The sequence below is a fragment of the Aspergillus viridinutans genome (assembly GCF_018404265.1).
Source record: "Aspergillus viridinutans IFM 47045 DNA, scaffold_15, whole genome shotgun sequence".
Classification (NCBI taxonomy): Eukaryota; Fungi; Ascomycota; class Eurotiomycetes; order Eurotiales; family Aspergillaceae; genus Aspergillus; species Aspergillus viridinutans.
This window is the reverse complement of record NW_025091231.1, coordinates 224,479-249,536: the sequence shown is the minus strand read 5'-3', so window position 1 is coordinate 249,536 and position 25,058 is coordinate 224,479. Positions and strand designations below refer to the sequence as shown.

Here is a 25,058-nt window from a genome sequence, read left to right as displayed (position 1 = left end):
CTTTATTAAATCTCTTAGTAAACTTAATATCTCAGTCTCTACCTAACTTATAGTTAAATTAATTAATTCTTATATTTAATATATCTTAATAACTTCAGTATATACTCTTAGCTAGTAGTTTTCTATTAAGCCTTATTATTATTACTATACCTTAAATAATTATCTAATATTATATACTAATTTAAAATAAAGTATCTTACTACTTACCTCCCCCTCACCCTTACTAGTAACCCTAATAGATGAGAGTAATGGAGAAGTAGGTAATATAGAATTAGATAATAATAATACTAATTAATCTAATAAATCTTATTTAAGGGAGGATAGGGATTAATATAGCTCTTATAAGTATTTATATAAYTATAGRGTATATATTATAGTTAATARTAAAGCTATTCCCCTACTTAATTTATAAGACTAGAAGYAGATAATAATAGGGYAAAGAATATTAATTATAAGATAAGTAGAATATTACTAATAYTAGAGAAGAATATATAGAATATTACCTTTATAATATATTACTAGTAGAGGGAATAGTTATTAAATCTCTACTTTATTACTATCTAAATTATTATAGTACCTTAGAAAAGGAAATTTAATRTAGACTTTATATAGTAACTATAAGATAGCTATTATTTAGTAACTATACCTATAAATATAGAATACTATGCTTTAGTATCTAGTATATATTATATACTATATAATATTATATTTTTCTAATACCTATCTAGGCTCACTACCCTAACCATAGCTATATCTAAACTAAAGAGTACTAATAGTAGACAGTATTCTAAAACTATTACTAGAAACTATTATTAATCTTATTACTTTAAGGAAGAGTATATTAGATAATTATAGAAAAGGCTTTCTTAAACTAACTATATATATTAATAGACTTATAGCTTAGTCTATTTCTCTTAATACTTATACTTTAGCTAGAGAGTATAAATATATTTTAGGATAGCTATAGTTAGCTATATAAAGTACTCTATTTACTTAATATACTAGAGGTTAAGAATCTACTATAGAAACTTAATATACTTAAATAATACTTATAAGATTAAATCCCTATATTACTACTCTATTATTATAAGGTTTAGATACTATAGYAYCTATAGAATACTATATARTTAGAGAATTYCTCTACTATAAGTTTATCTACCTAATATTAGTTTAATATTAATTAGATCTTTACTAGTATTATTAATAGTCTAACCTTAACTAARAAGCTATATATTARTATAGCTAAGTATATTAACTYTYYTACTAAACTTTAGTATTCTAGAGTATAGGGCTCTTTAGTATGCTTAGTCTCTAGATAGTATATATATAGAGAAAATAGCTAGGTTATTTTCCTAGGGGATATTATTTAATTTCTAACTATATAGATCCCTTAGCTTAACCTCTTAATCTGGCTTGGATGGGTTACTTTTATAAGGTTAGATAAATATATATAGTTATCTTATATAGATAAAATTATCTTAACTATCTAGCCTATTATCCTATCTTTATATCTACTAGCAGCTTTCCTAGAGATTAATAAACTTACCTCTTAAAATACCTATATCCTTATTAAGGATTATACTTTTAAACTTAAAGATAGATATACTTATTACTAGATATATATAGAACTTAATTATAGGATTCCTCTATCACTAGGGTAGGTATCTATTAGGTAGTTAGTTAAGATATATTTAAAGTAAAGTTAGTTAATACTATAATTATACTTTCTCTATACTAAGGTTAAGGTTTAATTTTATAGAAGAGATAACTTAGAGATATTATAGTATATTAGTAAGAGTCTATAATCTATCCTAATATTAGTATTTATTAATAACTTTAGAATATATTAAAATATATATTAGGTAGTAAAAGAAATATACTTCTCTTTAGCTAGATTACCCTATACTAAGTATTATAAACTTATTAATTTATTTACTTTAATACTTAGTCTATATAGAGCTGCTATAGCAGATATTATTAAGTTATTTAAATTATAGTTCTATAGACTCTAGCAGGGGAAATAAATAATATAGGGTAATAAATTAGTCTTTTTTAATATAATAGTACTAGCTTTTACTACTAATATACTATAGTAAGTAGTAAACACTAATTATCTTTCTTATTAAGCTAGAATTAGCTATTAATTATATTACTATCTAAAGCCTGCTTATAGAGACCTTACTTATAATATAATTAATAATAGATAGTATTATTTTAAGATATAGCTTAAGTATTAAAGTAGGCTTTAGCTTTCTAGAAAGACTTAGTATAATAAATTCTTTAAGAATCTAGGCCTTAAGTTATTAGTCTTATCTCTTATAATTCTTATACTAGTATTAGACCTCTATCTTACTTATATATATAATATTCCTTACTTAGAATAGAAGGGACTTAGGCAGGTCTTATAAAAATTATTTTATAATATAATCTTTACTTTATCTAGCTTAGAGGCCTACTATACTATCTTCTAGAAATTTATTCTACTAAAGTATTAATTTTAAATTTAGAGCCCTTAGTACTACTTATTATAGTTACTTTTAGAAAATAGGTATATAATCTTATTAATACTATTAGTTCTATATTATAATACTTTATTATCTTAGTTTAAGTATTTATACTTAGAGAAGATATATATAATACTTTCTAATCTTTAGTCTCCTTACTCTTCTTTATAGATTTAGGAATTAGTAATTTATGCCTACTCCTTATTTATAAGATTAATAAATATTATATTATCTTTATAATATACTCTAGTACTTAAGCTTCAGCAGGCAGTTATTTAGGGTTAATATATATTCTAATATCTTATTATTATAGTAGTAGATCTCAGTCTAGATATCCTTTCTTAAGGTATATTAGGCTCTGGTATACTATAGTTTTACTATATAGATTAGATATTAATATAATATTAAATAATATAAATAATCCTTAGGTAAAATAAGCTACTTTACCTAATATCTATATTAGTTTATATTTTTATAAGTTTATAAATAAATATAGTAATCTTATACATTATAATATCCTTATAGATAAATATAAGTATAAGTATTACTTCTAGTCTTCTCTTATATAGTTAATTATATAACTAATATTTTAAAAGGGTATTTAAATAGTTTATAGACTATACTACCCTAAGTTATCTTATAGCCTACCTCTTTAATAAGGACTCTTTATAATAGTTAATCTCCTTTAACTTAAGGGATATATAGTAGATAATTAAGCTATATCTATATAATATAATTATATTACTATATATAAAATATCTAAAGTTATTTAATTTAGTTTCCTCTAGATTTTATAATAATACTTTAATAATTCAGAGTATGCCACTCGCCTAATATAATAATCTAATAATAACTATTATTAAGGAGCTTAGAATTAGACTAGATATAGAGTATCTTTTATAGCTAGCCTATTCTCTATAAGATATTCTATATAATAGGCTATAGCTAGATATAAGAAAGATTAATATAACAGGCCTATAGATTATCTTATTAATTAGGTTAGCTACTATAGAGTATATCCCTATACTTTTAGTTCTCTACTAATCTTAATAGATCTCCTAGCCACAGAGTGATTTTAATAGATATAATTCTTCTATATAGGACTTAATATATTTAAATCTTATGCTACCTTTAATATATATTCTATAGTAAGTTCCTTTTTATCTTAGTTTATAAGCTAGTATAAGTAGTAGTAGATAATATAATATATAATCCTATCCTCTATCTACTATTCTTTATATTTATATATTAATAGGATGTTCTTCTAATTTACTATCTATTAACTAAGCCTAAATTCTTTATTAATATATTAGTTATAAATAGTTTACTATAGTAGTTATCACCCCTTTTACTTTATTATTTATAATAAATTAATTATACCTAAATTATCTTTATCTATTTTCATACTATAGGCCTCTATTATATTACTCTCTAATACTAATATATATAAGTAATTAATTATATACATCCTATAAATTATTATTATAGAGAATCCTAGAGACTTTTATATCTATATATATCCATTGCTAATACTAGCTGAATTCTAAATAATAATAATATTATTATTGTAATATAAAAACATTATAATTATATAACTATTTTAAAATATTCTTGAACTAAATTAAACCTAGTTATGTTCTAAGTTTTATTATTTATTATAACTTATTAAAGATAGTTATAAGAGGTTTCTTAGGTGATTAGTAGTTATTACCTCTAAGGGTAAGTTAGAAAAGGCTTTCTATATCATCTTAGTATTAGTTGATTTACAGAATCTGACTAATTCAAATCATTTATCCTAATTACTAATGGCTATCATGTGATTAATAATACGATTGGCCCTGGTCATAATGGCTTTAATGAGGCAACTCAGGCACCTAAGTATCTTCACCCTCCCGTCCGAGGCAAAACATTTCTTGCAAAATCTACTTTATACATATATATAGTAGACAACTACAATAAAAAGAAAATGGATCACAAGAAGGGTGGGTCTAAGGTTATATATCTAGGTGAAAGACGCATTAGAGATATCTCCTTGTTGAAGCTATGTCTGAAGTCTCAAGGCAGAAGAAACAGGTTCCGCGGATTATCCGGGATTTTCAGAGCTATAAGGGCTGGGAGGATATACATTCGTCAAGGGAATCGTCTTTATCATATATGACCTTCTCAGAAGACTTGCTCAACCTCCGAAGCTACTCAGTAACGGAAGGGAGAAGCAATAATATGTACTGGCCACAAGTATGGATCGTCGTTGAATTGATTTTAAGTGTTCTTCGTTGAACCTAAAACACAAGGACACGAGCAACCGATCGTCCACCGCCAGCACAGCCGCCTAAACCCTAGCTTAAGTGCAGGCGACAAAGTTGTTTCCACTGGCCCCGGTATGTGTAATAACACCAGCCAGCTCATCATTGCTGTTGAAGATAACGCGGTCCGCACCAGGGGAGCCACCGGTGTAGGTCTTTCCGGAGCTCAGGATCGGCCACTCATAGTAGGGGCTGGAGACGGGGAAGTCGAAGCCCTCGTAGTTGTTGTACTTGTGGGGGTAGCTGTTGCTGCCGACGGTCTCGTCCGAGGCGTAGAGCTCATAACCGGCTTCCTGAGCGGCGCTCACGGCGCTCGAGCTGTAGCAGTGGCTGCCGCAGGTGTAGTCGCAGGCGCGGGTCTCGATTTCGGTAGGGGCGGCCAGGACAGGGGCGAGCAGCAGGGCTGCGACGGCGATGAGCTGGTTGGTCTGTTAGGATGGTGGAACGCTTATCGGGGTCGAGGTGTAGGGGTGTGTCGGTGACGTACCTTGTTGTACAACATGTTGATCGACAGGGAAGTGGAGGATCTTCAGAGGATCTGATCTGAGCTGTGTTCCTTGGTACGAAACTTTGAGCTCCGGTGGGAATTCCAGGCTTAAATATTCTCGTTTCCTGGTCCTCTAGACGTCGTCGGATTCCCCGACGGTGTAGATTGTACAGCATCATGCCAGTCGCGTATCGCGATAGTGAATACGATTAACCACGACCTGGGGTTACATTTCGGTGCTCTCCGCAAGAAGACTGGATAACCGATTCGGCAGAGGTGATGCCGATCCCGTCAGGATACAGATCATATCTGGACGACGACGCCCCCTAGCGGGAAATTCGAAACAGTCCAGTCTCTCTGTCGGAGCGAATCGTAGATTACTCAGTGTCTGTGGTTGGATGGTCCACATCCCGTGATGAAGTGAATGGCGGCCAAAGCATCAGAGGATAGAAAGGAGATTCCCCTCGCTGTGAGCCCGTTGGCCCAGAGCGCGGTCTGATTCGATGCGAGGAGGTTATCAGTCGGTGCTTATCCGAGACGCTAGTCGATGGTCTGCAGAATAACTCGACAAGGATTGTCCAATCACTTGTCATGCTGGATATCACGATGTTGATCTGATGGTTTTGAGTGTTCTTTGCGGGGATCCTCCATCCGTCAATTCAGGTCCTCATATACCAGAATCGATCCATGTCGGAGCGAATTTCATCTCTTCTACAGACCGGTTCGATGAACCCATTGCAAGAGAATCATTCTCACCCATGCGCTTCCCCACGGCGAGCATGATCGTCTCGGAATCTAATAATCAGGAAAAGCTCTTCAACTGGGATCTCCGACGGAATCCGGCATCGTGGCCCGCATCCTAACATGGAACCGCTTCGGTTTATCAGAGACCTTAATTTGCAACCCGCTTTGGAACCCAGCTGGCTACTCTAAATTATGCATAGATATCTGCAACTTCTCCTCGTATACGGCTGATTGTTGGTGGAATAACTTCATTATGTTTATTCGGATTTACAGGCCGATACTGACGCGTACGACAGCAGGAGCCGAGGTATGTCTGAAGTATCAAGCAGAACATCAGCATGTTAATTGATCGAAGGGTTATCGATTAATTCTACTCTATATCAAATCTTCAACCAATGACAACGGCCGATACTCGAGACCACCATGATTTCTGTTTCTTGACTTGCGGTTCATCCGCCTCATCTCCGTCTGGTGACTCCCTCCTACCTGTCCAGATATCCATCTCTTCTAGCTTCACCCACCTAGTCTTGTGCCAGAACTTATAGCTCAAAACAAACATGGCAAACACAGGAAGCAATATATAGTTGATCACAAAATCATCCGCGCTGAAGGGATTTAAAAACGCCGTGTATCCTTGGAAGAATACTAGGAAGATGTTCAGTGCGACGGCCAAGTATGTGCCCCACGGATACAGCCACGCCTTAAAGGGCAGTTTCGCAGGATCCTCTCCCTGCACGACCAAGGCTTGACGGAAGCGAATATGGCAGATTCCGATTACGGCCCAGACGATGAATGTCGCCACTGTCACTCGTTAACAGAGAAGAATCGGAGGACGAGAAGTCAACTTACCACCGGACAAAGTAATCAATGCCGAATAGATTTTCCCGGCCCCCGAAGACTGTGTCAGGAACACAATACAGGTAAAGAGGTTGGAGAATATCAACGCAACCCAGGGTACCCCCGCTCTATTGGTGCGTCCGATGAATCGAGGTGCTTTGCCATTACGAGCCATGAAGAGCAAAGTCCGAGACGCTACGTAGAGGGAACCGTTTCCTGCAGATATGACGCTGATCACAATGAGCGCGTTGATCAGATGAGCTGCAGGCAAAATACCAGCATCCGTCAATGCGATTGTCAAGGGAGAGCTTGCTGCATTGGAGCTTGAGCCCAGTAGTCGCTTGTCATTGTACGGAAGCAGGATTCCGATGAAGAACATTGTTCCTATAGCAGTCAGTAGACGGAATCTAAGTTAGTTGATAACTTTTTCTCACCGATATAGAAAATCAGAATCCGCCAGAACACCTGGCGGATGGCTGTCGGGACAGCTTTGCGTGGATTTGCCGATTCCCCTGCAGTAATGCCAACCCTATGCCATCAACACGGGTACTTCACGTCTGTAATTCAAGTGTCTGACTTACATCTCTGTTCCTGCATATAACGTTCCAGCAACGACAAAAGTTCGAGCAACTCCATTGATAGAGTCTGCAAACGGCCCGGGGTCATGCCAGTACTTGAATCCAATTGGCTGAGGGCCTATCCCTCCTGTACTGATGCAAATCGCCAGTATAAAGAACGCAATGAGGGCCACTATTTTGATTCTAGTAATAGTCAATCAAATGCACGTAGGGAGATCCGCGGGAAGCATACAATGATAGCCAAAATTCCATCTCGCCATAGGCCAAAACGCCTAGATTAGACAGACCCAGAAATAGGAACCAAAATATGAGTATCCAACCCCATTGAGGTACTGCATCAGTCCAGTATCCTATAACAAGCGAGATGGCATTGTATTCATTGGCAAGGACCTAAATTGGTCAGGACTGACTGTCACAGACTCACACTAGAAGAGCAAGGTCGGCCTACCGTCACCCATAGATACCAGTAAGCCCATCCTAACCCAAAAGCAAGAGAGTCATCGATGAAACGCTGCGCATATTCGGTAAAGGAGCCAGTTACCGGAATGAGTGTAGCCATTTCGCCCAACGATTGCCTAGCTCATCAGCCATGGTTATTTAGAGATTCGGCTAGAACTTACATGACGAAGAAAACTATGATACCAACCAGAGAAAAGCTGACCAACACGCCAGCTGGACCGCCCTTGCCGAGGGCATTGCCCGAACCCACCAGCAGGCCGGGTCCAATAATTCCTGGCTTGACTTTAGGTGTGCATTCGCTTGCGTGTCAAAGCGAGACATACCTCCAATAGCGATCATATGCAAATGTCTCGACCGCAGATGTCGTTTCAATGGCGCTGCAAACACATCATTTGGGCCTTCTCCCACATGGGTTGCCGCGAAACGAGATCGACAGCCTTCCTCGTCCCAAGCTTGACTTTCTGTTCCAAACGTGACTCCATCCTTGTTCGATTTTGCTGCCATTGGCTGCTGCCTGCAATCTCTCGGACTACCTGGTTTTGCTGATAGAATTGGCTCGCGGACAGAGCGACGAAATAGGGAGAGCGAGATTTTGTAGACACGATTTGACTGCCTCGCTGCACTATTAAGCTGAAATCTCAGTTTCGGTCAAGAAGCACGTGGGTTACGTCCGTCGTCATTGGCAGGGACAAATCACGCTCATTTGCCGGCGATGTCGTGATATCCTCGTAGCGGAGTGTTATCACCCAGATCGTCGCCCCCACCACGTTATCGACATGTTCAACCCCGCCGTCATTCAGTTGCAATATTCTGATAGAAGTCAGGACTTCTGAGAGTCGATGAAGGAATACAACTCTGTACATTCGAATCGCACGAAATGCCATAACTCCCTTTTCTGCATGCAACGTCAGTGGTGTGACATTAAATATCATCCTGACTGAATATTCGTACCAATGTTACACACTCAAGTCTAACTTGGTCGGCTTCTCGGAAAGCCAAGAAGCGGAACTGATAACGGCGCCTTCAAGAGCAATCTTGGCCGTTATACGAAGTATGCAAGATCCTTCCCTGATCGCCATTATCATGATGTATTGCGCCATAGCTTCAGCTTCTCGTGGAGAAGCATGGTATAGTTGACTCGGCTCGAACCCCTTTGCGATATCGCATATACGCAGCGCAAACATTGTAGGTGCTGCATCGTAAGGAAACGACCGCTCAGACGATTCACCATGGCGGTTATGCATGCTGTCGGCTAACTGTGCAACATCTCGTAGAGGATATATCTCACGGTTGGTAAAGCAGTTATTCCACATGTATTCATTCACTAGAGTCCTAAGCTCCTAGCCTTCAAGTCAGCTACATCAACTTCCTCAAGATTCATTAACGTAAGAGTTAAAGGCTTGTTCAGTCAAGTTACGAGTTGTAGGAATCATTTACCTTGCCTTGTCTGCATGTGCTGTGGCGTCTCGAGATGAGTCAGTGTCTGGTTGAGGCCAACTTCACTCTCGGGATGTGTGGATGAAGGCTAAAGCGAGGTAAGGAGCCAAAAGCGTCTCTTTGAAAGATAAAGGATTTGGTGTTTAAGTTGTGTCAGTTGCTCGATACAAGGACTATCAGTGAATGCAAGCGTATGTTGATTCCTGTTTCAAACTTAGTAGAGATGTGTGCAAAGAGAATTGAGTCAGCATCTACGTCCGATACTCGAGATTTCCCTCTGTCACATGCCTCCATAGCTCTTGCAAGGAATAGAGTCGTACGGCCGAAAATAATTTACTCTCAAACAGCTGCATCATCCGTGAATTAAACAAGTTCCTAAATTTGTTCTCATAGATACATCGAAAATAATTATGGACAGACCAGCTCTTCCAATTCTTCTTTCCCAGTCAGTTGACATTGTCATCATGATCCGCGATCAACCCTGGACCTTTGAAGCAAGGAATCTGGCGGCATCATCTGCGTCCTCCCCATAGCTCAAGTGAGCCGGGGTGATAATCAGTGTATTATCACAAACCAGGTCGCCAACAGCGCAATAGATCTTGGTCTGGTCCGTGGGGTAACCTGGGATTTGTCCCTTGTCAACCACATTACGGGTGAAACCAAAAAGGACCACTCCCTTGACCTTCGCTTTCAGACCACTGTCAAGCGTTTGAATCGAGTTATCTATGACGGCAGATCCTTGGCTGTTATATCAGGTTAGCGGCGGGCCTTCACCGTTTCAGATGTAGAGGATATACCTGTATCCACCAGCGACGATCTTCGTATTCGGGCACTTGGTGTTGGCCAGGTCGAACATATCCGTGGCTGCATCGATAGATGCCTGATCCGTGTTCTGGGAAAGGAAGTTGGGGGCTAGTTGGGCGGTATATGCGCCGCCCACGCCCTGACAGGCGACCTTGTCGGAGCCGAGGTCGTTTTTCAGCGAGCTGCAGACTCCAGGTCCCACGATGAACCCCTAAGGTCGTCAACTCTGTCACCTACTCACTTTTGTGAACGCCTGGGTGAGAGACATACCATGTTGCCCTGCTCGACGGAGCCTCGAGCAAAGATAAAAGTCACATCACGACAAGGGCCGCTCTCGAGTTCGTTGGAGGTCATGCCTTGGCGGGCCTGAATCTGGGGGGCAGGTGCCGCCAGTGCCAGGGTGGCCAAGGCAACTACGAAGACTGAGCGCAGAGACATGTCGGTGAGGAACTCAGGCTAGGGGTTGATCTGGGATGGCAAAATGACTGGAGCAGTCTTGATGACCTGGCAGAAGAAGATGCTGTTGGTGCTGCACTCAACACCGTGCGTAGCACGCGCTTTTATATCCCTTCAGCACGCCCATATTTGGATGCACTCCCGAAGGATGCATATCGGAAGCCTTTCAGGACCTTATCTTCATCAACTGCCGACCCGAGGCATCTCAGATAGTCAAGGGAAGAACCGTGGATCTACAGGCGTCTCGTGGTTAGGGCTTGAGCTAAGCTTGTCGGCAAGTCTCAGGATTGCAGTGTTTCGGGAAAACTTCGCTGAGACACTTCGGGACTATTGCAGATGATTGGGCCTAGATCCTACAATGCAGAGTAGGGGGGATCATCAGACCTCAAAGTCTCAAGTATTTCCCACGTATCCGTGATTCCGTGAGGTTTACTAGCAACCCTGATTGGACCGGGTACCTTTTACCCCATACTGTGGCTGAACTCTATCGCCTGAATTGCCGGATTCTTTCGCATCTTCGTGTGTGGGGTAACGAAATGCATTGCAACATCCGAGTCAAGTTACATGCAATGCCCGATCAATGTAGTTTCGTGACTCGTGGTCGTGAGACAGATTCAGCATGGGGACTCTTGCGGAACCGAGGTGCTGACCACGAGTTGTAGGATCACTTAGTTCCATGTCATCCCATGGTTCCGTGCGGGACTCACAGTGGCCCAATTTAAAGTGTACCTTGACTTAAATTCGAGATCACGGTCTGTTTCTGGTTCCGCAAAACGGCTCTGCCTTAAATTGAATTTCGGAGATGTTTCCCATTGGGTTGGTAACGGAAAATTAGAGCGATTCCTCCACTTCTATCCGTAGAATGTTAGAGAGGTAGTATGAGGGATATCTATTCCCTGCCGAGCTCCGTCAGATTTGCGATGACTCAAAGCCTTACGTGACTGATTAAGGAAGATAGGCTTGCTACATGTGAAAAAGAAACTATTGCTTCTAGATGTGCTCTATCTAGGTAAACATAATAGCTCCATCTTTATCTACGGCCAGTAACAAGAGCTGTGCCTGTCTACTGTGGTCGACTCGGCCATCATTTAGTCACAAGTATGGAGAATTATTAGTAAAGCTTTTGATTCTCTCTTCATCCCAGCAAGTCCTGTTACCGTATATTTGCGGTCCAACTATTGCTGTTGCGAGATATTCCGTCTTTTCAATCTCTTAAGAACATGGAATTGATACTGGCGTCTCAAAACTGGTTATTTCCGTAGCAGATCGTGTGTACAGTCTATACAATTATACTACCAGTTGAATAGTCCTAGATATTGGTGCTCCCTGCTCAAGGTACAGATATCCCCCCTTAGTCCCTTCTAGGTGGATGTATTTGGCCTTTGCAAAAGAGAGCCCCTTGGCTGGACGGACCACGAGCGTTCATTTTATAGATACTCATCAGTAGCCGGAATTGCTGGATAAATTACATAGGAGATGGCTGACTATCCAGCAAGAGCAATACGTCTAGACGAGACAGATTCAGATATGTTCCCTTCGAAGATGACCACAATGCAGTAGATGTAAGCTTTGATGATAAAACGCGATGAAGATGGAAGGAAGTATTTACATAATAGGGATATTATTGCTGCGTCAGACTACTTCTGGTAAATTCTTTCCAATGGCGAGGTCCTTGTTGGGACGTATCGCTACAGTAACTGGGTCAGGCATGGAGTGGGAGGTAGTGGTTTACAGCGCCAGACCTATAGGGATCCCATCAGCCTCTAGAGCTTAAACTTCCTGCACGACGTAATATTCTATGTTGAGTATCAGTCAAGAATATAAACACATCATCCCATTAAGCCAGGAACAACCATGAATCGCACTTCAGACAGCATCTGCAAACTAAAAGGAGAAGATAATAAAGCCAGCTCAAACGAAAGACACATACCGCACTTCAACGATCCAGTGCTCATTGTGAGTCAAATATCACACTCTGCTTTTGCAGACTCTGCTAACCGTCCTCTAATAACATCCTCAGTTCCTTCCCACACCCAGCGGTCTTCCCCTCGATATTCAGTCCACACTCAAGAACAGTCTTAGCCTTCCCCCAGGGTCCTATCTCTGCCAGATACTTGGCCGCGCACCACCAAGCCTTCACATTAGTGACAGGCTTGCAATCGCAGCTAGACTTGGCATCTAGCCTCCCTCGTATTAAGCCTCTTGATAGGCGTGGCTTTCATCTTCAAACCGAATGAGCCTTGTGCGATCATCAGCAACAGAAACAGCAGATGGGCTCAAATTTCTTTGACTGTGGCCATCCGGTGACCGGAATATCTCATAGACGTCAGGGTATATGGAATTGGAAAGTATATGATCGTATCCTTTCGTATGGTGACTTCGGTTCTGATCGTATGCGGGCTTCGGTTTGAGCTCAAGTATTTAGAGGTTAGTAGGGCAGTGACACCACAATGTAAAGCAATCGGGAGTAGATTAGCGGAAATCTTACCTAAAACCACCTAAGTTCAACGCTGATCGCAGACAGGCAGTTTTCAGCAGTGTGTCTCATTCGAGAGATTTTGGAAGGTCGCGACTGATAAGTAGGAGCAGTTCTCGGTTTCGACCCGGCTTCTCTTGAGCAAAAGTAAACACACAGGGAGAGGACCCCAGTAAGCAATATCAGTATGAAGGCTGCACTATGTAGAAAAGCATAACACAGACTTGCACTACCTCTGAGACCATCAAGGTAAAACATTAGGATTTTGCAAGGCCTTTGGCGCAGATTTGATTTCTGTATTCATTCAAGCAATACTTAGAAGGGTGCCTTCGCATTTTTTTCAGTTGGATATCTATCAGCCCTAGTCCCTAATTACCCTGAAGAATTTTTTAAATGTCATATGACGGTGCAACGATCGGAATACTCGCTCTTTGCTTCAAGTCTCGAGTCTGAAAGATTTTTCCCACGGAGTACCTTGCGCTCTCATCGACCCTCGATGTGTAAGAACTTCTCCAAGTACAGCATTGTATGAACGCTTGTCGACTTGCAAGAGGCTCCCTCATCGCTGTAACCATTGCCAATTCACGAATATCAATCCATTAGACTACTTACGTGATGCAAAGTTGTAGCTATATCAGCCCGGCGCATCTTCAAAGGCTTATTCTACCCTGGATAAGACTTATTTTTTTTAATTTACGTCTAGTCGTGGATAGTGGATGTATTGAATTCATTTCATTCAGGTCATTAATGACACTTCCCAATCATGAAAGTGTCCAGATCCATAAGGCAATCAACTGGTCATCACTTCGGGCCGGTGTACTTCAAAGAGAAAACACCCCGTTCAATGCTGTTCAGGAGGATGTTGCCGCTCTTGAAGTAAGGATAAACGCTCCAGCTTCCAACAAACTCAACCTTGCCACCTTCGGCATCATCAGCAGGGTGGCAGTCAAAGAAGCCGACCTGCTTGAACTGCGAACCAGTGGGATCCTGCGCGACGGATTTGACATCCACGATGCGCAGGCCACTGCCGTAGTTCGACATGTAGGAGAGGCCGTTGAGCACGTATTGGTTGTGGTCGATCGATTTGACGGGGGACTGGTAAGTGCCAGAATGCTTGGGTTTAGCAAGATTGCGGATGTCGAAAATATAAGTTGTAGTATGCCCGTTGGCGGCCACCCCGGTCTTGTCCACCTCGTCGAGCTCATCATCAAGCAGCAGATACGACATGTTCTCCATGTCGGTAACCCAGCCCTGATGAGTGTAGCTAGAGCCAGCGTAGGGAGTCTTGGAGATTTGCACCGGGGATTTCTTGTTGGTGACATCGACTATGGTTAGCGAATCCTCGTTGTAGTTGAAGCAGATCTCGCGTCCGTTGTACTTCGTGTCGGGTCCCTTGTAGATGACACATTGTGCTGTGATTGTTAACATGGGCACGCAACGATCAGTCCTAGCAACGGCTTACCGTCATGCACATAGCCATCCTGGTTCACACAGCCGGGCGACGTTGGCTTCGCGGGGTTGGAAACATCCACCATCCACAGGCCTCCGGCGCAGCTAAGAGACCTGGTGGTTCCAACTGCATAGATCATGTTCGTCTCCTCGTGAGCAACAATATTGTGAGAGCTCCCAAAAGCGTTGTACCAGGCTTTGAGATCGCTGGAAAGCGAGAACGTGGTAGGTTTACTAGCACTCGTGCCCAGAAGCTAGCAATGCCGCATACAAAATCAGCTATCCATACTCGAAACAAGACGGTTGGGGTAAGTATCACTCGACACACCTTCTTCAGATCAAACACCTGGAGCCCGTGACCAGGGGCCTCCGATCCAATGTAGACATGGTCACCAATAACCTTCATGTCTCTCCACACGCTAGACTCTGTCTGAGTTGGCAGCCGTCCGACGTAGTCGAGGCTCCCATCTGCATGCACTTCAACGAAAGCGGTGCCATCGGTTTGACCAATGATGCCAAATTCTCGGCCATCAGGCGAAGTCCATCCTACAGATTCTTGGTGAGCCTTGTAGGAGATATTCTCAGTCAGGAAGCATACCCCAGATGTCATTGCCCTCACGGGTCTTGCTGCCCATAGCCTGATGACTGAGGAAGCCAAGAAGGTCGACATTCTCACACGAGTACTCTCCTGCTTTTCCATTGACGCACTTCTGGCTTCCCAGATCAGGATACTGGTTTGCGTTGAATAGACCTTCAGCCCTGAATCTCTCTCTCTGCTCGATCTTGACAGACATGAGGCGGTCCATGGCCTCCTCCCCCTCTCGGGAGGCCGCAGCGGCACAAGCCAGGGACAACAGTGAGAACGCTGTTATCTTCATGTTGTCGAGATATGTTTTTCTCTGCGTATCAGCAATGACGCTCTGAGAATGATGAAAGTTCAGAAGCAGATCCTGCCGTCTGCCCGGCTTTTATAGTTGGCTTCCTCGCCTGCCATATAATGCAACGCATTTGTGAATCATCACCTCGTGCTTCGCCAAGGAATTTGTGAATCTGCCTCCTTCGCCTCTCCTTCGCCAAGTATTCACGCGTTGCGCTTTTGGGAAGGTCCCTAAGAGGGATATTATTCACAAACACTGGATTGAGCTTTGGCCGACGGACATAGACGGCGGTATTGATAGTGGATACCCCACATTCAGCAGATAAGGTCGTATAAAGCAAAGCAAAATGTGAATGATCAGCGGGATATCTTCCCTATGCAATACAAGGACGTGGAGAGTCTTGGGTTGCAATGATAATGCGCCTTCTTACTTTGAAATCATGCTGGTTGGACCACCAATCCTTTAGCTATATGACGGCCTGGCTCGGCAAGCTTGGCCTTCCTAAGTGTTACCCAATCAACGCTCTGCATAATGAACTTAGACAAGACATATCCAGGGTACCGTTATGCCGGACAATATGAAGATCTTTCCTTTGATGGGCAAGAACCTTGTCAGTTTTCCTTCCTCTCACAATCACGAGACCCCTTCACACCTTGCCTTGGCAGAGACGGGGCCTCAGCGAGTCAGCAATGGGTCACTCGAGGCTAACAATATCTGCTATATATGCAATCTGAGTATGTCATTCTTGGCAAGTCAGGCTCTTGTTGCAGAGTACCCCGACGGTCCCCCGATAAGCCCCGTACACAGAGAGACTCCATATCCCGTTCCATGATTATTATGGGATAGTCAATGATGAAATCCTACCAAAGATTAGGACATACGAACACAGGAGACTGGAATTCCAAGCAGATGCTCTCCTTCTCAGCGTCACCCTCGAAGGTCGGCCCTCCAACTCATCGAATCTCCGGGGGCGCACCAAGAACCGGGGTAATGGCAGGGAATGCCGCCTTGTCTAGGACTGAGACAAGCCAAGAGGCGAGCTTGAGCGACTGTCCGGCTCTTATCAAGATTGTCCGCGACGGAGGGCTGTGCATACTGGCAAGGTATGATAAGATCGCTCGCGTTGTTACGTTATAGGATGGGTTGTGCTGTGTCATCTGCACGACACTTTCGTCGGGATCATGCTTTAGCCTGGTGAATCAGTTCAAGACTTATTAGCATAATCAATAAAACAGTGACAGGAACCATCAGCAAAATACAAGCATTTTATATGCAGCTTACCATCCTCGTAGCTTTTCATATGGACATTCCTCTGAAGCTGCTATGGGCAGTCGCATATATAGCTAAACACAATGCAGCAGATGTACCTGCTCAGTATCGTCAGCCTATTGTACTCATTCCCAATCACTGGAGCCACATGCAGAGTATTGTCTGGAGAGTGTCTTGAAGGAAGGAGAGCCCAAACCATTCTGAGAAGACAGCTGAGCAACAGAAATCCGGAAACCTGCACAGCTGAGCGATCGATGAGTGACACACTTTTCATGGACAGAAGAGACGAAATCTGTGTCAAACTAGACATCTGTCAGTAAGAATGAGATAGTTCATACTGCCCAAATATTGCTACATGAAGATGCCTATTGACAAGAACGAGGAGAACAAAGAAATTCTCGTCCGACTGTAATTTTTCTTATGCTTTTAGAACTTGTTGGCAATCATCCAGAACCTCATCAACAACCGGATTCTTGATCTCGGTGGTTTGGGGCATGTTTCATTAAGAACTAAAGCTGGATATCGCAGCATTGTTTCTATCAGCCATCTGCAAAGAAATGGCGCTGATCCTCGTCGAAAAGCCTTCACACAAACAAAGAGTATAATGAGATGGCACACAATTCCAAATTATCTGGAGAAGGCTCACTACCAAGACCCTTGATGGAGTAGTTCAGACTCTTCGTTCGCCCTGCGTTCTGTCTCGTACTGCACTGGCACATTCGGATCTCTCCAACTTCTGCCCTATCGAAGTGGTGTAGATATGCGCGCCCGGTAACGATTTCGCTAAAGCAAACAAAACGAAGGTAATTCGCGACAGTTTACGCCTCGAACCTAGTAAGAATTCGGTCAGTCCATGAGCTACCATCCATGCAGTACCGTTTCTAGATCACATACCTGAGCCAGCTCACCTCGGAGGCATCACTAAGCATAATATCCCTCTCACGCAAACGTAGAGGAGCCGAGGATGACCCGCAAGCCAGCAGCACGCAACAAATATGCATTTAGGTCTTGGTCGAGTAGAGCAAAGGTGTACGTTGCCTTTCCGTTTTCTGTAGAGGGTTCGAGAAGGAGACGGTCGCATCAATAAGCCTATAGCTCACACAACAAGATGTTGTCAATTCATAACATGTCGCCTCGCTAGCAAAGCTAGACGCATCTAGAAGTTAACCATGAGACGTTAGCAGAGGTGCATAATCAACAAGAATAAGAATACTCTTCTTAAGCCTGGGATTGTCTCTGTGTTGACAATGAAGAGGACGCGCTCGGCGGCAGTTGCCATCATAATGCAGAGGTATTCCACCTGAAAAGCATCAGCTTAAGCTTACACACAAAGAGCTTGAAGAGAAGAGAGCCACATATGTAAGTAGGACCCTGCATCTAGTTGTAGTATGATAGAACATATGAAGGAAGGCAGGTACGACTGGGAAAACAAATAGTTAGACAGCACCGCATACATGAATCAACTACAGCAGAAGCAACTATGTACGTACCTGCTACAGAAAGATACTGACAAACAAGAAGCATATAGAAACACAAGCAAGTGTTTATATTGCTACATCTCAGTAGTATACTTTGGAATGGTTGAATAAGTTCATTTGCAGTACAATGGAAGATACATGAAACAACAGAGAGTAAACAAAAGAAAAGACAAGACCAACACCCCCTCTCACTCCCTCACTCCTCCCACAAGTTCCTTTTGTTGAGTTCGGTGAGTCGAGTCTCGGTTCGTCGGGCGCTCCTAGAAGGTTTGTAAAACTATCAGCCGGTTGAACCGACTGCTAGGGGGGTTAAGGGGGATGATGACAGGGGAGGTGCATAGGTAGGGCAGAAGATGGGGGAGCCACGAGCAAGCAACTGTCCTTGATACATGGAAGGCGAGAGAGTAAAACCTCCAGCAAGTACTTGACTGAGCTCTCTTCTTCCAAGGGGCCAGTTGAAATCTCTCCCCAGAGACTGTGATACAGATGGCCGGCGCCGAAACGTTGTATCCCGGGCATGGTCAACAGCACTCTTTTGGTGTAGGGCGTACTCAACCAACGAAAGCATGCAGTGATCGGAAGCAGAGTCGTATTGAGCCGTACGGAGCACAAGGTTACTCAGGTTGCCCTGAGGCCTGGGAGAGCGTACTATATCGCTTCGGCAACTCCCTTAAGTGACTCCAACTCTCGTCCACAACAAACCAGAACACACTTCCACAGGGAAGCGAGGAGCCAGCAGGATGTTCACTTTCTCAGGCAGAGGGGAAGGGGGAAAGATGTGAAAGGGCAAAAACAAAGAAAAGAGCGTTTGAGGTGGGGGACCTAGCTTCTATCATTCTCAAGAGAGTCAAGTGTTGTTCAACACAGACAAGCAGACACTTGTCTTCGATCGAAGGGTTGCATGAGGCAGGAGGAAGATGAAAAGAGAAGAAGAAGAGAGAGCAGATGCTGCTGAGAGAGAAGGTGAGAGTTGAAGAAGAGAAGGAGAGAGAGAGAAAGAGGAGAAGAAGTTGGAGAGGGAAGAAGGGGGTATTTATACCCTGGGGAGGGAGACAGAATCACACTAACTCTCGCCTAGCTAAGCGAGAGATATTCACTGTCGTCGCTTGCAGACTGATCTGGAAGCAGAATCGGATGACGAATTGTGACTCAAGTTGTGGTGGCAGGCAGGGAATCATGGTGGTTGACCATGGTTGAAGACCCATCGAGTTGAAGTTATTCACTGCTCCCCCGGCAAAACCTGCCACTCCCCCAGTCACCCCATCAGGAATCAAGCGCTTCCGGGAGAAGTATCCACTGTCTAGCCGTCAGAGAACGTGGAACTTGCCAGGAACTACGCGAATTTTAGTCGTGGACCTGCTACAGCCTTCGAGTTATTCACTTGTCTGCTTCAGTGAAGAGCGAAACCGGCTGCCAGCTACAGAGAATGCAAGAGAAGGCTGGGGGAGTATCCACTGGATCGACGTCAAATTTTCTCAAGCTTATGACTTGTCCAGCATTGGATTCGTGGTTCAGGTTAGGCAGAAATCTGCTTACCATCCTGATACTCCAGCAGAGAGAGGTCCGAAAGAGGTCCAGACTGAGAATACCGAACTTTGACCTCTCTCCGGAGAGAGACCTCTTGACAATGTGCTTGTATAATTTTCTCTGTTCTCTACATTAGCCTTAGTTATTGCATTTATTCAAGCTCTAGTGCTCATAGTATCAACTTCTTCTGAGAGCTGCCTGCACTATAGTCTCCAGATGCTTCTCTACAATGCAGCCAGGCTTTATCTGTTTGGAAAACTGTGTACAGAACTATACGCGGGGAAAAGTACGGGGGCAAACAGTAGTTCCATGGATCCAAGTATCTGCCCCCCTGTTGCTTGAATTCAACCTTAAAGTGTATCATATATTCTCGCAGGAGTCGTACATTCTAGTAGAAAATGGAGAACAAAACTGTACTTTACAGTAATTGACTGTTACAGAGCCAAATTATACTACGTCAATTCTACATCAACACTTTTAGATGTGTTTGGACAGCCTGTCGATGAACGTTTCCCCCCATCGAGCACTGAAGTTTGTTCAGCGGACAGCGGACCTTATTAGATTTATCAGATAGAGACAGACTCACCTGGTGTTAGTCTCAATAAAGTTCCTGAGATACTCGTATTTCTTCTTCTTCTCGTCCTCGCCCATCGTCACAGCTTTATAGACGGCGTCTGCCAGTTCTGTTGTGTTTGCTGGATGGAAACTGATACTTCCCTCTTTCATGAAGGAGGCTGCTCCCGCGAATTCAGAGAGCACTAGGACGCCATGCCGCTGTTCCTGACAGGCAACGTATTCGAAAGACACGAGGTTCATTCCATCACGAGTAGATGTAAGAAGACAAGCATCAGCGATGGAGTATAATGCCGTAAGCTCGGTGAAGGGAACAGAGCGATGCATGTAGAGGAGGGGGATTCCATCGGGAGTGGCTGTTGAGGATCACATAGGTCAGTATCCGTATACTGACTCGCTCACTAATAGAATAGGACTTGTACATACAATGTTTCCCGTTGATCTTCCCTGCCATCGTACTTAACTCTGTCTCCAACTCCTGGTATTCCTTGACATCCTCGCGACTCGGGACAGCGACCTGTATCAAGACAACTTTATTCCTCAACTCTGGGTGACGATCCAGGAAGTAGTCGTATCCCTTCAGTTTCTGCGTAAGACCCTTGATATAGTCCAGTCGGTCCACTCCAATGATGACCGTGATCCCCTTGTATTTCTCCTCCAGCTGCTTGATCCGATCCTGCACCTCTTGTTTCTGCAACGTATCCTTGAACTTTTGTGGATCGATTCCGACGATAAACTTATCCGTCTCGACTAATCGATCCTTGTACTGGATTCGGCCGGGAATTTCTGTTCGAGCACCTCTGTTCTTTTATCAGAATGTAACCTATGGTTTCGCGGATAGGCCACCTACAGAACCTGAGCACAAGTCTGGATAAAGTTTGACTTGTACTCGTCCGTGTGGAATCCGATCAGGTCACTCGCCAGCATGCCCTCGAGCAAATCATTTCGAACAGGCAGTGCTCTCCAGAAATCCCCTGCCGGAAACGGCGTATGTAAGGAGAACCCAATGGCGCATGGTTTGTCTCTGTTGAGCCGCTGACGCAGAAGCTTCGGGACGAGCATGAGATGATAGTCGTGAACCCAAATCAAGCTCCCTTTTGTAGCTGCCTCGGCTACAGCATCCGCAAACAGCTCATTGACGCGCTTGTAGGCCTGCCATGGACCATCGTCGTAGACGACCCCTGACTGGTAGTGGAGGATAGGCCAAAGGATTGAGTCTGCGAGGGAAAACAACAGTAAGTTAGGAAGGAACGACAGGCGTGACATAATCAAAGACTTGCTCACTTACTTGAGAACTTGTTGTAGTGCTCATTCGCTAGGTTCGTATCCAGGAAGACCGCGACGGCATTATGCTCATCTAGACTCTGATTTACTAACTCTTTGTCCCTTTTCTCGGCAACTTCAAGACCAGGCCAACCGAACCAACGGAATTCGGTGGATTTGGTCAATCCAGATAGCGATGTGACCAGGCCACCGCTAGACAGACTAGACTGATATGAGCCATCGGTGCGTTTGACCGAAACAGGAAGGCGATTCGAAACAATGATAAGGTTGCGTTTCCCTTGCGAACTGTCGGGCGCCATTTTTGATGCTGGTTGACTCTTTTCCTGCTTTATAAAAGTCGTTATATCGTTAAGGAACAGAAATGATAAGGCACGTCTACTTCCTAAGAGCGATGCAATGAAGCGAGACTAATGAGGGTATTTTTAAACAGTTCAAACCACACTCCCCTGCCATAGAGCCGTTTACACATAGATCGCGATACGTCAGCATGAAAAACATCTTACAAGAATTGAGGCGACTATGCAGCCATTCGGCCGCATCTCAGTTCCTGTACGTACTTGTGTACCTTATAACTTTTCTGCTGTCCGGAACAGAGTTCCGCACAGAGGGGGAAGGGCTAGGAACGAACGACCAGCTACAGGGCCGCAGTTGCTTGTTTGATGCCGCATGAGCCTCGTAGCAGTCAGAACTATCCAGTTGAGAAGAAATAACTGCCCTTGAAGGCAGAGCTGACCATTTTATGTGACCTGGTTGGTTATTTACTCAGAGTCAGAGTTCGGCGTCATACTAGGATCATCTTAGGGGGGTCAGATGAGAACGTAGACGGTGATCCTCATCTATTCACGGTCAGTTGCTACTCTAGTTCACTAGGCGTGGAGGTATGGGAGACTAGAGAAATTATGTACGATATGATACGGTGGAAAGTTCCGTTCCCTTGGGCATGAAGCACCTACTTAACTCCTGAGCCTGACACTATGCAATACCTCGCCTTCCTCACAGTGGGCGCCGCCAAACTCAAGTATTCCTCAAGCACAAAGAAAATTGAAAGGAAAGAGTATACGTCGTAAGTGTTGAATGTATAACCATCGACGCAAAGGAATCCACCGGCTAATGCAATTCTGTATCCAAAAAGAAAAGGTCGTTTAGTTAAACAAATAAATACCAGAAGGAAAAATAAGGGAAGGAAGACGAAGTCTCATGAAAAATGTCGATTCCGTTTGACAGGACTTGGGGTGCGCATGTTATTCTCGCGATCACGGCTCCGTTCCGTCACGAAATCCATCTGCGGATGCTCAAGCATCAAGGGCACCTCTGGCTTGTTGTCAAGGTTCGGAATATGTCCCTGAGAGTGGTCATCGTAGGCAAGCCCTGGAGTATGTTGAAAAGGATACTGCGACGACGGCATTGGCGGGTGGTGTTGGCCGGACGGCTGTCGAGAGAAAGTCGGTGCCGGAGGTGCATACTCATGCTGGTTGAAGCGGTTTCTGAAGGAGCGAAACGACCAGTTGCTGACAACGGTGACAGTCGAGATGGTAGCAAGGAAGAACATCTGCGTATAAGCGGTCAGCTTATTACTGGTAAGGGAACAGAGTGAGCGGACTACGTACAATTGCCTTCCAGCTGATAGGATCAATAAAGCTGTTGATGATGATAGCCATCGTATGAGCCGACACCTTGGCACGTCCAACCTTGGCCGGGTCCCGGTTCATGCAGCGTTCCCAGTTTTCGCATACAGTCTCCAAGGCCGGTAATCGCTCTCCACCAGCGCACTTGTTGTCCACGTAGCTCTTCGCGCAAAAAGCCATCTCAGCCAGGATTGTATCAGACACTTCCTCCGCAGCCTGCTCAAATTCGGCACGGATCGCCGACACAAACCCGAACACCACGTAAACCGCGAGCGAGAACAACGACAAGTTCACCACCAACTGAGCCCACCATGACAGAATGCTGGGGACGTTGGGATGCGCTTCGAGCAAGGCGAAAAATTCCGAAAACGACGACAACCGCGACGTAGACTTTCCTTCCTGTCCCTCTTTTTGTTTTGAGTTCTTCCTGCCAGCCACTTTCCCTTCACTGCTGCTCGGCCGATCGCTGTCATCATCACTTTCCTCCTTCCGTAGTTGCAACCCAAGCACCTTGTCCCGCCGACGTCGCTTCTGCACCCGTCTCGCCAGCGCGTTGGAATAATGGTTCAATCTGGGAATCTCGCCGCGTCCGGCACTAGGCGCGAACTTGCCGTACATGCCAAATAGGGAGTTCCGATGTCCTGCTTTCTCGGGCTGCTCGGGTGTATCCTCGTTGTCCGCGTTCTCGGGAGACGACATGTTCTCGGCTCCGGAAGAAAAGTCCAAGTCGAGTTTGCGCGGTGTTGTGAATGCTGACTGTCCGAGAAGCGCCTTGGGGTTCTTTGAAGATGGGAGAGACGGGTTCTGGGAAAAGAGGAAAGGCTGGGAATTCGGCGCTCGCAGAGCCGGGATTTCTTTCTTTTGAGGCGAATCGAAGATCCTGTGAGGGCCTATCTTCAGGTCAGATACTCAAAGGTTCTATAACAGGATAACGGCGGAAGACGCACGCTTTTTCTGATTGTCATGTTGGATGCTGAGCTGGTAGAAGGGTGATGTGACGTCCCCGGGTGCTCTTGTCTGCCACTCAAAGTCCATCGGACTCTCTGCTGACCGTTTCTCCATCTTGATTGCTATTGCATATAGGAGAGGATGCAGGTTTGAAAATCAGGGACGCTCTGTTGAAGACATCAATTCTACAAATTATGCTGATAGTTTGGCCTGGCCCGTCGCTCAGACGACGACTTTTATCATTCTTTGTTTGGGGCTGTGGAGTATTACCATAACAGGTTAGTCATACCGCTTCTAGAATCGCGCTTTGGAATCAATCATTGTTGTGGTTTCGATTGCATGAGACAACGTTCTTTGACTTGGCTTCCGAGAATCATCACATATAATTTAGTCCAAATACAGGATGATGAAGCTCTAGTTTGATATTCACGTATTAGTGATGGTATGTGGACTGTGGCTGCATTATGCTACAGTATAGCAGCGAGGAGCTACTCCATAGTATGCTCCGTACTCCAGATTTAAATAGCTGGCTGTATGTCACAATGTATCTTTGATCCAGAGATAATGCAGAGATTTATTGCATCTTTCTTACTATTTTCATGGGCCATTTGTTTAGCGAATAGTAACGGTAAATTGTATTTTTTGACTGGACCTTTCTCATGATAATAGATGCCCCGCACGAGCAAAGGGATTTCATCGGTCGCGACTCATTGGTGCCCAACTTATCTCTAGCAACATCCTCGTCTGACTGCGACAGATCATTTGAAGACATCTTAATTATATTATATCAATCACATATGAATCTGAATGCGACCAATTATGCGTTTCATATGATACTATTGGGGTATAAATCATTCTGTCTGATGATAAGAGTCGTGATCACAGAGGACTAATGAAGAACGACGACGAAAGAAGGACAGTCCACCGGTAGAATCGAGTGAT

General features: G+C 43.7%; 6 protein-coding genes across 6 annotated transcripts; all 6 read right to left on the bottom strand.

Moving 5' to 3' along the window:
- Positions 1–4,845: 4,845 nt before the first annotated feature.
- Aspvir_003425 (extracellular guanyl-specific ribonuclease RntA) lies at positions 4,846–5,309 on the bottom strand (the record flags this gene model as incomplete). The annotated part of the gene is made up of 2 exons (XM_043275009.1): positions 4,846–5,235; positions 5,295–5,309. 2 exons carry the CDS (start codon positions 5,307–5,309, stop codon positions 4,846–4,848), a joined length of 405 nt encoding a protein of 134 aa, XP_043130944.1.
- Positions 5,310–6,426: 1,117 nt separating this feature from the next.
- On the bottom strand, positions 6,427–8,416 carry Aspvir_003424 (amino acid permease; the record flags this gene model as incomplete). Its single annotated transcript, XM_043275008.1, has 8 exons — positions 6,427–6,839; positions 6,888–7,259; positions 7,310–7,404; positions 7,457–7,636; positions 7,686–7,843; positions 7,902–8,028; positions 8,074–8,185; positions 8,236–8,416. The coding sequence occupies 8 exons, from the start codon at positions 8,414–8,416 to the stop codon at positions 6,427–6,429; spliced, it is 1,638 nt and encodes a 545-aa protein (XP_043130943.1).
- Positions 8,417–9,824: 1,408 nt separating this feature from the next.
- On the bottom strand, positions 9,825–10,591 carry Aspvir_003423 (cutinase family protein; the record flags this gene model as incomplete). Its single annotated transcript, XM_043275007.1, has 3 exons — positions 9,825–10,092; positions 10,147–10,364; positions 10,424–10,591. The coding sequence occupies 3 exons, from the start codon at positions 10,589–10,591 to the stop codon at positions 9,825–9,827; spliced, it is 654 nt and encodes a 217-aa protein (XP_043130942.1).
- Positions 10,592–13,886: 3,295 nt separating this feature from the next.
- On the bottom strand, positions 13,887–15,412 carry Aspvir_003422 (uncharacterized protein; the record flags this gene model as incomplete). Its single annotated transcript, XM_043275006.1, has 4 exons — positions 13,887–14,497; positions 14,548–14,788; positions 14,863–15,080; positions 15,133–15,412. 4 exons carry the CDS (start codon positions 15,410–15,412, stop codon positions 13,887–13,889), a joined length of 1,350 nt encoding a protein of 449 aa, XP_043130941.1.
- Positions 15,413–20,163: 4,751 nt separating this feature from the next.
- On the bottom strand, positions 20,164–21,842 carry Aspvir_003421 (trehalose-6-phosphate synthase; the record flags this gene model as incomplete). The annotated part of the gene is made up of 5 exons (XM_043275005.1): positions 20,164–20,212; positions 20,273–20,615; positions 20,686–21,059; positions 21,110–21,476; positions 21,548–21,842. The coding sequence occupies 5 exons, from the start codon at positions 21,840–21,842 to the stop codon at positions 20,164–20,166; spliced, it is 1,428 nt and encodes a 475-aa protein (XP_043130940.1).
- An 896-nt stretch (positions 21,843–22,738) lies between these two features.
- Aspvir_003420 (putative nuclear envelope protein Brr6) lies at positions 22,739–24,230 on the bottom strand (the record flags this gene model as incomplete). Its single annotated transcript, XM_043275004.1, has 3 exons — positions 22,739–23,092; positions 23,151–24,058; positions 24,116–24,230. 3 exons carry the CDS (start codon positions 24,228–24,230, stop codon positions 22,739–22,741), a joined length of 1,377 nt encoding a protein of 458 aa, XP_043130939.1.
- Positions 24,231–25,058: the final 828 nt, after the last annotated feature.